Source organism: Marmota flaviventris, chromosome 12 (assembly GCF_047511675.1).
Source record: "Marmota flaviventris isolate mMarFla1 chromosome 12, mMarFla1.hap1, whole genome shotgun sequence".
In the NCBI taxonomy this organism is placed as follows: Eukaryota; Metazoa; Chordata; class Mammalia; order Rodentia; family Sciuridae; genus Marmota; species Marmota flaviventris.
Window position 1 is genome coordinate 14126256 of NC_092509.1, and position 15559 is coordinate 14141814.

At 41.4% G+C, this 15559-nt stretch overlaps 1 protein-coding gene across 3 annotated transcripts in view; it reads left to right on the top strand.

Moving 5' to 3' along the window:
* Window positions 1–9009, top strand: part of Actn2 (actinin alpha 2) — a 63903-nt gene extending 54894 nt beyond the window's left edge. For 2 of the 3 annotated variants that reach the window (XM_071619856.1, XM_071619857.1), the window contains 4 exons: window positions 1708–1854; window positions 4468–4533; window positions 5430–5588; window positions 6856–7070. In XM_071619856.1, the coding sequence (XP_071475957.1) occupies window positions 1708–1854; window positions 4468–4533; window positions 5430–5588; window positions 6856–7014 (531 nt within the window). In that variant the 3' untranslated portion in view covers window positions 7015–7070. Of the gene's footprint in view, window positions 1–1707; window positions 1855–4467; window positions 4534–5429; window positions 5589–6855 lie in introns of all 3 variants that reach the window. The other variant, XM_027948042.2, reaches the window with a different exon arrangement.
* Window positions 9010–15559: the final 6550 nt, after the last annotated feature.

A 15559-nucleotide genomic window follows, 5' to 3' on the forward strand; every position in this document is an offset into this window, starting at 1 on the left:
ATCTGGTATAACGATACCACCTGTTTCACTCTTCCTGCTTAGAATTGCTTTAGCTATTCTGGGTCTCTTATTTTTCCAGATGAATTTCTTGATTGCTTTTTTTATTTCTGCAAGGAATGCCCTTGGGATTTTGATAGGAATCACATTGAATCTGTAAAGTGCTTTTGGTAATATGGCCATTTTAATAATATTAATTTTGCCTATCCATGAGCAAGGTATATCTTTCCATCTTCTAAGGTCTTCTTCTCTCTCTCTTTAGGGTTCTGTAGTTTTCATTGTATAGATCTTTCACCTCTTTTGTTAAGTTGATTCCCAAGTATTTTTTTTTTAAGGATATTGTGAATGGGGTAGTTTTCCTCATTTCCATTTCAGAGGATTTGTCACTGATATACAGGAATGCCTTTGATTTATGGGTATTGATTTTATATCCTGCCACTTTGCTGAATTCATTTACTAGTTCTAGAAGTTTCTTGGTAGAACCTTTTGGGTCTGCTAGGTATAGGATCATATCATCAGCAAAAAAAATAAAATAAAATAACCCAATCAACAAATGGGCCAAGGACCTGAGCAGACACTTCTCAGAAGAGGGTATACATTCAATCAACAAATACATGAAAAAATGCTCACTATCTTTAGCAATCAGAGAAATGCAAATTAAAACTACTCTAAGATACCATCTCACTCCAGTAAGAATGACCGCCATTATGAAGTCAAACAACAACAAGTGCTGGTGAGGATGCAGGGAAAAAGGTACACTCATACATTGCTGGTGAGACTGCAAATTGGTGCAGCCAATTTGGAAAGCAGTATGGAGATTCCTTGGAAAGCTGGGAATGGAACCACCATTTGACCCAGTTATTCCCCTTCTCGGACTATACCCAAAAGACCTAAAAACAGCATAGTACAGGGACATAGCCACATCAATGGTTATAGCAGCACAATTCACAATAGCTAGACTGTGGAACCAACCTAGATGCCCTTCAGTGGATGAATGGATAAAAAAAAAATGTGGCATTTATACACAATGGAATATTACTCAGCACTAAAAAATAACAAGATCATGGCATTTGCAGGGAAATGGATGGCATTAGAGCAGATTATGCTAAGTGAAGTTAGCCAATCCCTAAAAAACAAATGCCGAATGTCTTCTCTGATATAAGGGGGGTGACTCAAAATGGGGTAGGGAGGAAGAACATGAGAAGAAGATTACCACTAAATAGAGAAGAGAGATGGGAGGGAAAGGGAGGGAGAAGGGGAACTGCACAGAAGTTGGAAGGAGACCCTCATCGTTATACAGAATACATGTATGATGATGTGAGGGGAAAAAAAAGTGTGTCACATTAGATTGGGTAGAGAGAAGTGATGGGAGCGGAGGGGAGGGGACGGGGGGATAGGAAGGGCAGCAGAATAAAATAGACACTTGTATTGCTGTATGTATATACGTGACTGCATGACCAATGTGATTCTGCAACCTGTACACTCAGAAAAATGAGAAGTTATACCCCATCTGATTCAAATGTATGATATGTCAAGATCATTGTACTGTCATGTGTAACTAATTAAAACAAATAAAAAAAATTTAAAAAGTATAGGAATGTCTATAGCAGGCCCTCCTTTTGGGTCAGCTCTCCTGTTGTGAAAACGAAGAGGCAAGGTTGATATTGCTAGAAAAACTGAGAATTTATCATTGCCTTTTTCCCTTGGTAGCACATCCGTGTTGGATGGGAGCTGCTGCTGACCACCATTGCCAGAACCATCAACGAGGTGGAGACCCAGATCCTGACGAGGGATGCGAAGGGCATCACCCAGGAGCAGATGAATGAGTTCAGAGCCTCCTTCAACCACTTCGACAGGGTACTGCACTCTGCTTATTTGAAAGGCAGTTCTGTGGACACCAAACAATGAGTCTGAAATAATATGCATGCTATTACCTTAAGTCTTAACACCCCAAAAAGTTTACAGGGAAACTGGTTGAGTAATGCCACAGGAAAGTAGCCACCAAAAGAAGGTATGCACAGCTGACGTTGCTCCCGTGACCTGAAGTGCAGGCTGTGAACCATGTCTTGCAGCTGTCAATGAATGCATTTGTAGTGGATATCAGAGTCCCATTTGTTCTTACTGAAAGTATGTCCTTAACAAGGTGTGGTTGTTGTATTTTAGTCATTTTGTAAAGATTTGGTTGCAAAACTCTGATGTACTTTTCCTAGTAACTACGTAAAACATCTAATGATTGATTAACAAAATTGACTCACGATAAGAAAAATGGACCCACAAAATGGTGATAACATTCACAGTAAAGTATATGAAAAGTTACGTACTGCTTGTAAAATATTATCTAGTATCTTTATTTTAATAATATTGAGTAAAATTATGAGAAAATTCCCTTTACTAATTATGTAGTTAAACATAAGGCCACATTCCAATTGCTAAGGGTAGCTTAAAAAAGAACATCCTATTACTTTGTATTGGGCCCTATTGATGGTTTGCAAATTCCAGTAAATGATTTTTTAAATGTCTGCTGGCCAGGCCAGCCTAAGCTGGGTCTAGGAAGAGTACAGACACTGGATTTCTGATAAGGGAGCTGAAAGGCACAAGTAAAGAATTCTGTGCAGAGATGGAGGATGACATTTGTTGGGCTTGAGCACCACTTTCTAGTTCAGAACCGTTCTTCAACTCTGATCTGATTTCAATCATTGAAGTCCAAGTCATTTTTCTCCATGGAGGGGAGAATTTTACCATCATCCCTGCTCAGATCTGCTGGGCTTGCTGAAGGACATTTCTTGCTCATTTGGGTTGCACATTGATTTAAATCCAAGGTAATAAGACAGTCTTTTACAACAAAAAGTCCAAAGGAGAGCCTTGTAGAATTTGCCAAGTTTAAAGGTTTGGCTGTGTTAACACTAAGGAGGTCATGTCTTAGAAATAAGGAAGCAGAGTTTGGAGTGTGGGAGAGCTGTCAGGGATACAGTGCATTTTGCTTCATCTTCTCAAGTAACAGTAATCTGGGAATGTTGAGGCGCAGAGAATGTGCATGGAGGGATTCTTCCCTAGATGGAAGAGAGCCATTGAAGGTTGTAGAGCACAGGTGTGACCTGACCAGATCTGTGCTTCAGAGAAACTGCCTGACCGCACCTCTCAGATGTAAGACAGGCTGAAGTGAGGGTGGGAGAGAAAGCAAGCAGAGGGCAACAGGAGGGAAGGGAAACAGGAGCTCCTGGGTGGACAGATAGGAGGTAAAGATGAAGACAAGGGCAGGTCTGAGGAGGAAACAGATGTCTGACAGAACTTGATGGGATTTGGGCCTGAGGGAGGGGGAAAAGGTTAAACAACATGGAAATTTAGTCTGAGGACATGGAGAAAGGGGTGCTCCTGAGCCTTTGCAGCAGTGAGGTCCCCTGGGCAGGAGAAATCCAGTTCTAGGGTTCAGAACTGAAGGTTATGAGTCACCATGAAACAGTCATCTCTGTCAAGATATAGTTCAGGGAGGAAGAAAAGAGAAAGGCTGATCTTAGGGAAGTGTTGTGTTTCAAGGAGATGCAAGAGCCAGAGGAGGAGAGGCAGAGACATTGGTGGAGGACATGTCAGTGAGGAGGGCTGCAGGGCAGTCCTGAGCAGGTCGGGCAGTGGGGGGCCAGGCATGTAGGCCTAAGAACAGGCCTGTGACTTTCTGTTCTTGGAAGGAAGAGGACCTGACATTAGTTTTGGGGACTGACTGCTTCCTTGGTGGACAGAAGCACCAGAAAATACCCGATTGAATAAGTGGTTTGGCCAGTAAAGGTGATGTCTTTACTTGATGCTGATGCTTCATGTTAGCTGCCCCACCCCCAGAACCCTGAAACACATCTCCAGTGCAGCTGTGCGCTTCTCATCACATCCAGGGCTTTGCATTGACCCCCATTTCTGATGCACTGGGTTCACCCTTGTGACTGGCCTTCCTCAGCTGGGAAAACTATTGTTATGAGGGACAGTATTGCACACTGCTTCCTGCACACCCTCATTGAATTTTCAGAAGCCGAATTTGCAACATGGAATAGCTACTGCATCCTGGCCCAAGGGCCTATTGACTTTCCAGTTGTTTCAGTTCAGAAAAACGCTCTCATCTTGGGAAAATTTTACAACTGATGACTCACCAGGGCCATTGAGAGCATGTCTCAGAACATTTGCAGTGTTCTGTCATCAGTAGGGGGAAGCACTGAGCTCCCATCCAGTTCCTTTGCTACCTTCTTGACCCTGTGGTCTCATTTTTGTCTAGTTTTTATTGCCACTCAGCCCCCATTCCTTTTAAATAATTATTGATAATATCCTTGTATTGTCAGATCCATCTTTCCTTTAAGTCAGTGATGACCATTGTGATCTTGGCAGAGTTCAAAGTGGCCCTTCCCTTACTTGATTTTGCTCACTTGGCCGAGCAGAGCTGCTCATATCACTTCTAATTCCCACTTTACTGTTGCTTGCTTTTGCCAACAGAGGAAGAATGGCTTGATGGACCATGAGGACTTCAGAGCCTGCCTCATTTCCATGGGTTATGACTTGGTAAGACAGAAGTTGAAATTGTGCTAAGATCTGATTTTATTGAGTTTGAGTTTGTATTATAGAAAATGACACACTTAAATGTAAGGTAGAACATTTAGGGTTGTTAATTTTCATTACACAGAAGAATATTTTTTAAGGTTTCCCTGTTGCTATGTAAAAATAATTTTACAGAGTCAAACACACACATTTTTTCCAGAAATTGGTCAGATTTTTTTTCCTAATAAAGAAATCAAGAGTCTGGGCTTCCTTTATGATTTTTAACAGGGTTATTGATATAATTTGCATCCTAGTTGAGCGTGGTGGCACACACCTGTAATTACAGCTGGCTGGGGGGCTAAGCAGAGGAGGATTGCAAGTTCCAGGACAGCCTCAGCAACTCAGACTGCATCTTTGAAAAAAAGATGTGGGGGGGCTGGGGATGTAGCTCAGTGTTAAAGTGCCCCTGGGTTCAGTCCTAAATATCAAAAAAAATATTTTAAAGTATGAGTGTATTGGAGTTGTAATGGTTCCAATATACTCATACTTCTGTGTTGCCCATTAATACATATTTTAAACATGACTTGCTTTGCTTCCCTCCCAAAGTTTAAAATAAGATCACGAGCACCATCTCTGAACTGCCTTCCTGTTTAGCAACATCTCTTCTTTCTTGTAACCTGAAAAAAGAATCAATCTGCTCCAAGTTACTCTTTGACATTTGTATTATGACCAAGGAATGCAAATGGGTCACAGAGAGGAAGGGCATTGATATTCTAGCTTGGTGCTACAGCAACCTTTATGTATTTGATGACAATAAACCTCAGTCACCCTAAAGGGAATCCCTTCCAGAGACTGAAAGGAATTGCAGATTAAGGTTTCAAACACAAAGGAATTTATTACCTCTTTGCCCTTGGCCTCAGGGTGAAGCTGAATTTGCCCGAATTATGACCCTGGTTGATCCCAATGGACAAGGCACTGTCACCTTCCAGTCCTTCATTGACTTCATGACTAGAGAGACAGCTGACACAGACACTGCTGAGCAGGTCATTGCCTCCTTCAGAATTCTGGCTTCTGATAAGGTCTGTATTGATGGATTTCCTTTCACTTTAACATTCTAATACCAGTACCCCTGGTATATTAGCACTGAATGTGGAAAGCAGCACAGAGGTGACCTCAGAGGAAACACAGATCTTCCCTGCCTGTCATTTGTGCTCAGGCCTCATGCTAGTGTTATGGGAGCAATAGTGTGCATTTGGTAGATGTATGTGTATGTTAAGGTTTATGGTTAATGGTTCAACCCCATTGTGCATTCTGGTTTAATAGGTGTGATTCAGAAAGAAGAAACTATTGTAGTTCAGGTATTACAGAACTGTTAAGCTCTTCCACTAAGGGCCAGGGACCCTGACTTCATGCCCATCCCCCAGAGAAAAGTTGCAAGACTTTTGGGCAAGACTCTCATGACACATGCCTAAAACTAAGCAAGAATTTAACTGAAAGTTCAGAGCTTTTGAATACCACCCCTCAAACAATAAAAATTTCTTAGGATACATAAATTCAGTCTGGGATAGGATTATTTTACTCTCTGATCTGGTTGAGAGGGGAAAAAGAGTCCTACAAGAAAGTTAGGATATTAAAACACATCAGTACAGCCATGTTTATTACCATAAAAATCAGACAGGATCAGCTATCTCAAAAATAAGAAGTTTGTTTAAAGCATGCGGAGGGAGAGTGCAAAGGATTTAGGAAGTAGTAAACCATGTGTGACCAACCCCCAGGGAAGCTCCTGTTATGAGGGCTGGGGATGTGGCTCAAGGGTAGCGCGCTCACATGGCTTGCGCGGGGCACTGGGTTCGATCCTCAGCACCATATAAAAATAAAATAAAGATATTGTGTCCACCGAAAACTAAAAAATAAAAGTTAAAAAAAAATAAGTCATACTATGATATTATCTTACTTGTCAGTCGTCTTTACCAGAATTTGTCCTATTTCTCCATGGATATTTGACATTTTAAAAAGGAGCCCCATCATTAAATGTGTCAATATCATATTGTGGAGATGTTTTCTCCAGTGGCAATATATTTTCAGTTTTTAAGTAAAAATATACTGAGTGGGAAAATGACTCCATTTTCTAAAAGCACATATATATACATTTTTGTTTTTAATACCAATTCCACCATGTGAAATAGCCCTGCATTCTCATCAGTGTATAATGTAACCCAACTATACCTTTACCTATTAAGAAATTTAGATGACAAATGTAAGAAATGTTGTATTGAAAGTAGTGAAACTGCTTATGTTCCAGTGTTTCTTTGACTGGCTTTGCAAACACTTGTGTGTGTTTTCCAGCCATACATCCTGGCGGAGGAGCTTCGTCGAGAGCTGCCCCCAGATCAGGCCCAGTACTGCATCAAGAGGATGCCTCCCTACTCTGGCCCTGGCAGCGTGCCTGGTGCGCTGGATTACACTGCGTTCTCTTCTGCACTTTATGGGGAGAGTGATCTGTGATGCCTGGGTTTTGTAATCATTGATCCCATCAGAACACAATAAAAGCTGAAGTCATAGTTTGTTTCCTGGAAACTTTGACAAACTTTATAAGTTAAGAGAATATACAAGCATCTCGGTCTTTGTCAGGATGGTAACATGGCTGAAATGGAGTTTCGATAGTGTATGACAGTGTGCTTTGTAAGTAGGTCTCTTTATTTCTGAATCCTTAGCTAAATGTAATAAAGTATCAAATTAGTTTGTTTCTTTGATTAAGTAAAGCAAATTACTTGAGTACTTTGAAATTAGCAAGATCTAGGGATAGAAGAAAAGTGAAGAAATGAAAATCCCAAATATCTAAGTTGATGGGGAGGGGGAATCTCAAATTGGTAAATGTTTGATAATTATTATTTTTTTGTTACTGGGGATTGAACCAATGGGCACCATTGAGCCACATCCCCAACCCTGTTTTGTATTTTATTTAGAGACATGCTGTCACTAAATTGCTTTCGGCCTTGCTAAGTTGCTAAGGCTGGCTTTGAACTCATGATCCTCCTGCCTCAGCCTTCCTAGCTTCTGGGATTATAGGTGTGCACCACTGTGCCTGGCTGTTTGATATTTTTTAAAAGAATTCTTCATATCTAATTTGCATATGTGATTCTCCCTAGGAGACTATATTTGGGCTCTTAGTGTTTTATTTTCTCACTTACCCAAAGATTAGCTCTACATAAGTATAAGTGATACTGTCATCTCTTCAGTGGAATTAAATGTTAGGAGATGACGAGCCAGGGAAAGACACAGACTAGTCGGGAGATCTTCAGTAATAAAGTTCTGAAGCTCTTCACTCTTCAGGAATAGAGAGCCTGATTGATGGGTTCTGATGCATACTTGTTCCCCAGAGAAGGGCCTGAGAAAATGAGGAGCTCAGTTCGGCCAGAGACGGAGGTGGAGCCATTAGGTAGAATGAGGCTTTTAGAACTCTGTTGCTTCCAGATTCCCATGCCTTTTCCAGAGCTTGCTCCTAGAGGTTCCCCAGAGGCAGCCTTAGGTAAGCTCTCTTGCTTGTCAACAAGAGACACCCGGGGTGCCTTCTGGTCCCCAGCAGGCCTGCCTTAGGCCACTCCTTGGCCCCTTAGTGGAGCCAGACTTGGCAGGAGGCCGTTTCTCTCTCTGCAGAACCTCTCCTTAGCTCTCAGGTGGCCTCCTGAGGTTTGCCCGTCTGCCGGCTGTCCAGTACCAGTGTGGACAGGGCCTCCCAGCAAGCCCTGAGTGTGGCTTTGTCTGTGGCCTTGTCTCTGTCAGGCTTCTGTGGCTCAGGATGCCACCTGCAGTCTACGTCCTTCCTCATGTTGGTGCACTTTTCTGCTTGAGCTGCAGTGTGCTGTGACCCGCTGTGGTAACAGCTCGTGGAGAGTAAGGCAGGGATTCTTGTTATATCTGGATCTTTAATAATCATGAAATGAGTTATAGACAAATAAAAACATTGCAAACAGCAGCTAAAGTGTCCTGGAGCTGGAGGGTGCCCATCAGCAAGTCTGTTTCCTCTGATTTTCAGCTTTCTACCCTCGACTGGAAATGGGAAAATGTGATCCTTTCTTTTCACAACTGTCGGGTAACCGGGTACTTTCATCACACTGGCCCATTTAGAACCTTAGACTTTTATGCATTTCATTGATTTGTTTCATTATTAAGTAGGTGGTTGTTTCCAAATTCCTGGATTATTTGATCCTTTGGTTTATGTGTGTGCTTTTGGGGTGGCGTGCAGGTCAGCTTTGGACTCTGGTTCATCTCAAGCAGGTGCTATATCTCATCCATAAACATCAGGGAGAAACTGGGAGTCACTCTCCTTTAGGCTGCCACCAGGGAGACTTGTATGTATTTTAAGAAAGGTGTGAGTTACTCATCCTGAATTTCTAACTTCTTCACAACATTCAGCAACGAAAATGGATCAACATATTATCTGCCAATAAGTAAAGAAAGGAAATAAACTGAAAAACAATAAACATGTCTATATTCTCATTTTCGAAGTCATTTTTATTTCTGATGCTGAGTTATTAATTAAACTAAATTTGTAAATGAAAAAAGAATCTCTTTTTATTATTTCAAAGAATAACCAGGTGTCTTGGTTAATGCAAACAAACTTCCTCGCTTAAAATTTCCTTCATATTTAAAAACTCATTTGATGTACGATTTACCTCCCTTAAGGAATTAGAAGCTGGGTGCAGTGGCACAAACCTACAATCCCAGCCTATGCAGGAGGATCACAAGTTCAAGACCAGCCTCAGCAACTTAGGCACTGTTTCCAAAGGGCTGGGAATGTGGCTCAGTGGGAAAGCCCCCTGATCAAATCCTTAGCATCCCCCCACAAAAGGATGAAGTATGACCCATTCACAAGAAATAAAGAATTTGACAGAAACCATTCTTGAAGAAGTCTGGACATTGAAATTATTGATTAATAATGTTAAGTCAACTATCACAAATATAATGAGCTAAAGGAAAATGATGTTATCATGAAATGAGAAGTTATCTCCTCAGCTTACTATGGGGCGATGGTCTAACAAACCCATCCTGGGATTAAGACATCAAAGGTTGACAGTGTACTTAATATTCCTAACCTACCCAACATCATGGCTCCACCTACCTTAAAGGCTCAGAATACATTAGCCTGGTGTGGGGCAAAATCATCTCACACAAACCCTGTTTTATGATGGGATGTTTGATATCACAGGTACATGGGTGTTTTGTGGATAGATTGGAATGTGAAAACAAAAAGTACTGTGGATGGAAAACTGACTGCTTCTTCCAAGGCAACACAGATTCAGGTCAACAAGGCAAGTTCCTCAAGGACATGGTTCCCAGTGACTCGGTTCTTTCCTTAAATGTTTACGTGAGCCTTTTATAGTCCCAGGAAAGTAGGCAGGATCATCAGGCAGGCGAGCTACACAAAAGTGGGGAAATCTTAACAGGGGATCCAGGTATTTTTGATAAATCAGGTACATTTCTTGCAGGATTCAGGCTCTGCCTCATTCTGAGCTGTAAGACTTAATACAGGCCAAAGTCTGTGGAGCCTATGATACATTTTAAACTTTATCCAGTCGTTATAAAAACATGAAAGCAGATGCAGAAGCTGGTGATAAATGGCTGTCAAAGGGGCCTAAAATCATCTAATACAATTGAGCTGCTGCTTTTTCTTTTTTGGTGGGGGGCAGGGTACTAGAGATTGAACCCAGAGGCATTTTACCACTGAGTTTCATTCCCAACCCTTTTTATTTTTTATTCTGAGACAGGAGCTGACTAAGTTGCTTAGAGCCTCACCAAGTTGCCAAAGCTGACTTTGAACTTTCCATCCTCCTGCCTCGGCCTCCCCAATCACTGGGGTTTACAGGCTTGGGCCATCACATCTGGCTCATATAGTTAGGCTCCTTAAATTATAACACTTCATCTGCCCACAAGCTCACAATGTAGTGGTACCCCCTCTTCCACAGAGAATCTTAACTAAGCTTCTCCATAGTTAATTTTAGGACTATCAGCAAAAGAGTCTCTACAAAAGAGTTCAGTGTAGGTAAACTTCCTGTTATCCTGTTGCTCTATTACTTGGCCACTGGCCTGGAAGAAATCAGCACTCCAGGTGCTGAACGCCCCTTTAGTGGTTTTTCACAAACATTTATCCAGTATAGTAGTTTGTAGAAGTCTGTTTGCAAGTGCAAAATGTGATTTAAAAAAAAAAAAAAGATTATTTAACAAGGCCTCTGGCCTTCAGCTGGGCTTCACAGAGATGTCTACATTTCTAAGATAAAGAGAAGTTACCAATTGGGCTCCATGGTAACAGCTGGCAGGGGAGGAAAGAAAGGGGAGAAGAAGCAGCTCTCCCCTTCTCAGGTGCTGTCCTTGAAGAGTTAACTTGCCCAGAACAGTGAAAGAAAAAGCTGCTTTTATGTGAGTGTTTGAACCCCTCTCCTTACATGCTGGGTATAAAGTTATGAAACTACCTGAACTCGGGGTTCAGAGGATTAATTGATTACAGCGAAAGCTGTACCCTCTGAACCCGGCTGCAGCCAAATAAAAACTGTTACCTGCTGTCTTCCGTGCCCTGCCTCATCTGTCACGTCCAACAACAATGCTCCCTCCAGTGAAATTTAAACAAGCTGGAGGTTCTTAAACACAAAAATGGTCTCTTTAGAGAAACTGCAGTCTGCAAGGCAAGAGGCCACCTGTGGCACCAAAGTCTCTGACTCATGAAGTGCAGGGAGGCCTTGTGCTGACCTGCAGGTTGCTGTTGGGGGTATTCCATATATAAGCCAATGAGGCATATCTCCTATTGAAAAAGTAGCGTAAAGTTGCAGGGTTTCGTCCATGGAGAACATTCCTGAAAAGGATTTGCTTAAATATAAGGGTCAGCAACATGTTATCAATTTACTCTGTAAACTGAAGCCGATGAGTCTGAGCAACAACTGCAGTGAGAGGCCCCTGGGTGTGCCTGATTTTCTGAGGAAGATCTTCCAACTGTTTCTCCCAGGAGGCTCCTGAGTGTTGAAACCACCTCCCTAGTTTCAGCCTCAGCTGTAATAGTGTTAGAAGTGTGACCTGGGGCCATTGTTGAACTTCCTTTGGCCGACTTATCTATAAAACAAGGATAACAGCAATTAGCTGACAGTGATCCTCCTTCCTGCTAACTAACCTCTGTAATAACACAAACAACAATATTTGAATGTTGTCTGACTCACCCACTCTGTGGGAGACAAGCAATAGACTTTGTTTTCCCCCATGTTAGCCTCTGTGCACTATTATGGCACATTTTAATGGATCCAATAAATGTTTGTTAAACGAATACATCCATAACCAGAATAATTCATAGAATTACAAGAAATAGATGTTTTGTTACTGGGGATTAAACCCAGGGATGCTTTACCACTGAGACACATCCTCAGCCTTTTTAATTTTATTTAATTTTTTAAATTTTGAGACAGGGTCTTGCTAAGTTGCTTAGGGCCTCACTAACTTGCTGATTCTTGCCTTGAACTTGTGATCCTCCTGCTACAGCCTCCTGAGCTGCTGGAATTACAGGCGTGCACCACTGCACCTGGCTAAACAATTGGATCTTTACACCTATACCAAGAACGTTTCTTTTCATGATTGAATTATGTGCCAAATACAACAGAAATTCCAGGTTTTGACTTGATCATATTAATTGGAGCCCTTCTGCCAGGAAGGGCTGGAAAACAACACTGGGTAGTTCACTTTATTATTATTATTTTTTCTCATTTCCCTGCCTCCTTCCCTCACCTTTCTTTCCCACCTCCCCATTTCCCTCCTCCGGTTTTTCCCTCCCATCTCAAGGAGGTCCTTCCCTGTGGCTGTCCAGACATGGTCTGAGCCTAGGTCACTTAATTCTTATAAATCACTTCTATTTTAAAACTTGTTCTTGAAAGGCAAACAATAGCCCCTGGCTCCTTGTGCCTGTCTGTAGTCCCAGAGACTCAGGAGGCTGAGGCAGGAGGACAGCCTTAGTAATGTAATGAGGCCTTAAGCAATTTAGTGAGGCCCTGTCTCAAAATTTAAAAAATAAATAAATAAAAAGGAATGGGGCTATAGCCAGAACCAAAAAAAAAAAAAAAGATTTTGAAGTGTTATTGGTTCACTTCCCATTTTAAACTAATTAAATACCATGTTTTTGTCCATTAAATAAAAATATTTGTACTTAGGCAAAACAAACAAACAAACAAAAAATCCATAAAACCTGACCAAAAAAAAAAAAAAAAAAAAGGATTCCCCCATTCTCAGAAATAATGGTGACAATTTTTGACAATCATTTCTCCTGCCTTTTTACCCTCATTTTTTTTCTGTAATATAAGTTTGTTCTATCTTGTTTTGTCTGAATTGAGGTTTTTGGTCATCTGTCCATATGTCTCTTCAGCTATCTTTTCTCACAAACTGGTTATCTGAGGGTCAATTCTCAAACTTGCCTGAGACTGAAGAGAAAACAAAGGGATTTAAAAATGCCCTTCGAGACTGAGCTATTGCAGGTAGAACAGTTCAACTCAAGGCTTACGTGAAACTTGCAAATGAGAATCTCAAGTTCTATGGAAACGTAACATGTTTAGGTCTATTAAATGTGTTTTTGGAAGCCGTCGATGTATAGAAACAGTTCAAGATGGTTTTCTTCCTAGGTTTTCAGTAAATATAAGACTATTGGGAGTTAAAATTTGAGTTAATGTGGGTCATTCTATATGCAAAGAATGCCAAAAATTTGCAGTGTGTTTTGATTAAAACAAAATAAAACAAAACCATAGAAGTTGTGGGAAAGAATGTAAAATCCTCCACACCGTGCTTGGATTTTTTGAAAAATTAAAAAAAAAAATCTTTGCATTGAACCCTTGCACAATGCTCTACTTCCATCTTGAATATCGATATTTTCTGTACTTGGAAATATATTTTTGCTTCCTTAACTGTTAACCTGCTGCCCTGGGTACTGGCATCTGGCCTCATCCCTCCACAATTCCTTCCCCTTTCTTTTCTTGCTAACATTTAAGTACCAGTTTTTATCCCTGAAAACGATGGGGAAAATAGATGAACTCTGTGTTACAAAAAGGGTTAAATAAGATTAAGTAAAAAGATGGCACATAACAGTTAAAGAGTTCAATTTGTAGCTACCATTATCATGTAATTAGCTAAAATCTATTTTGCGTTTAATTTTCTCCAGGTGCTGCCATAATTAGCTGAGTGAAAGATGAACTGTGTTTTGAAAATAAAGCATGCTGTTGGAGTCTGAGGAATAGAGACCCAAACTGAGCCCTCTATGCCTCCAGGTGTCAGATATTTGAAAGGGAAATGGTAGTCGTCTCACTGCAGCAGTAAAGCAAGAGGGATCCCCCCAGGGCTCTTGGTTATAATAAAATAGGTACAAATTCTCTTTCCATTCTTTCTTACTGCCCAGCACTGATTCGAGGGACAAATTCAGCTTATCTTGTACAATTTGTGTGGTTAATAATGGTTGCTGGTCTATGTGATTCTGGGGAGGGGGGAACTAAATTTTTAGCTGATGAAAGAATTTGAGGGATGGAGGTAGCAGGGCTCACCTTCTGGCAAAGTCAGAGATCTTTTCTGAAAAGCCAGTGGCCACGTGGACAGACCCGTGGGTAGCAACGCTTTGTTCTAGATCTCGGTTCACATTCTCAGGACCTTGATTAACAGAACACAAGGGGTGACCTAATGAGTTGATCTACAGACCAAGCCCACAGGATAGTGTGTGGTGCTGGAGGGCCAATTTGTTACTGGATACCATAAGAACTGGACACACAGTGGTGATGACCATACTTCTTTCTATTAAGAGTCATGCACTGGGCAAGGACACTCAACTCACCCAGGAGTTGTTTGTGCCTAACCTCTAAACAGTGGGATTGAGTTGAAGTTATTAATGAGGGAGAGGTGGAGACAGGGTGGACTAGCCAGCTTGTCACCAAAGATAGTAGGTTGTCATCTACAGAGATAGAGACCTCAGGCTTTGCTTCAGTAATCCCATCCTATCTACAGATGTACTTCTATTGGTTTCCTAAGGCAACTTAACGAAGTAACACAAAACAAGTGGCTTAAAATAATTGAAATTTATTATCTGATAGTTCTGCAAGCCAGAAGTCTGAAGGACAAGGTATACGCAGGGCTGCACTTTGAAACCTACAGGGAGTGTCCTTCCTTGTCTTTCCTAGCTTCTGGGGTTCACAGCAGTCCTTACGTGCTTTGGTTTGTGGATGTATTACTCCGATTTCTGTGAACAGGTGGCTGTTTTCTCATTGTGTGTCTCTCACTTCTTCTTGTAAGGACACTGGTCCTATTGGTTTAAGGGTCTACCCTACTCTAGTATGACCTTACTGTACTGTTCTGATTATATCTGCAACAACCCCATTTCCAAATAAGGTCACAATCTCAAGCAGTGGGGTTAGGACTTCAACGTATCTTTGAGGGCCACACAATTTGTTCTATAAAAGTATTTTTGGAACTTTTCTTTGAGCTGTGAGTTTTTGTACTAGGAAGTCACCAAGCATTCTGTATTAATTTGTCTTACTCTTTGATGAAATCAAGAAAATACTGGACTTATTTTTAGCTGAGACAGTAATTTTTTGATAACTTGTTAGAAGCAGAGACTGCTACACAGTTCCGGAGTATCTACTAGGAGATTTTTAATCAGCTTTGAGTCTCTGTGACCAAAATACCCAAGAAGACCATCTTAGAGGAGAAAAATTTCATTTTGGCTGATGTTTTCAGAGTTGTAGTTCATGTTGGCTGTTCTATTGCTCTGGGCCAAGGTGAGGCAGAACATCAAGGTGGAAAGGCAAGATGGTGGAGAGCTGGCTGTGTCCTTCAAGAAGGCCAGGAAGCAGAGAGGGGGAAGGGGCAGCAAGAAAGAGGAATCCTTCCAGGATACACCCCTCCAATATACCTCCTCCAGCCATATCCCACCTGTTTACAGTGAGCACTCTCAGTCCACTCAAACTATGAAGGATGGCAGGGTGTGGTGACACACACCTGTAATCTCAGCCTCTTGAGAGGCCAAGGCAGGAGGACTGGGAGTTCA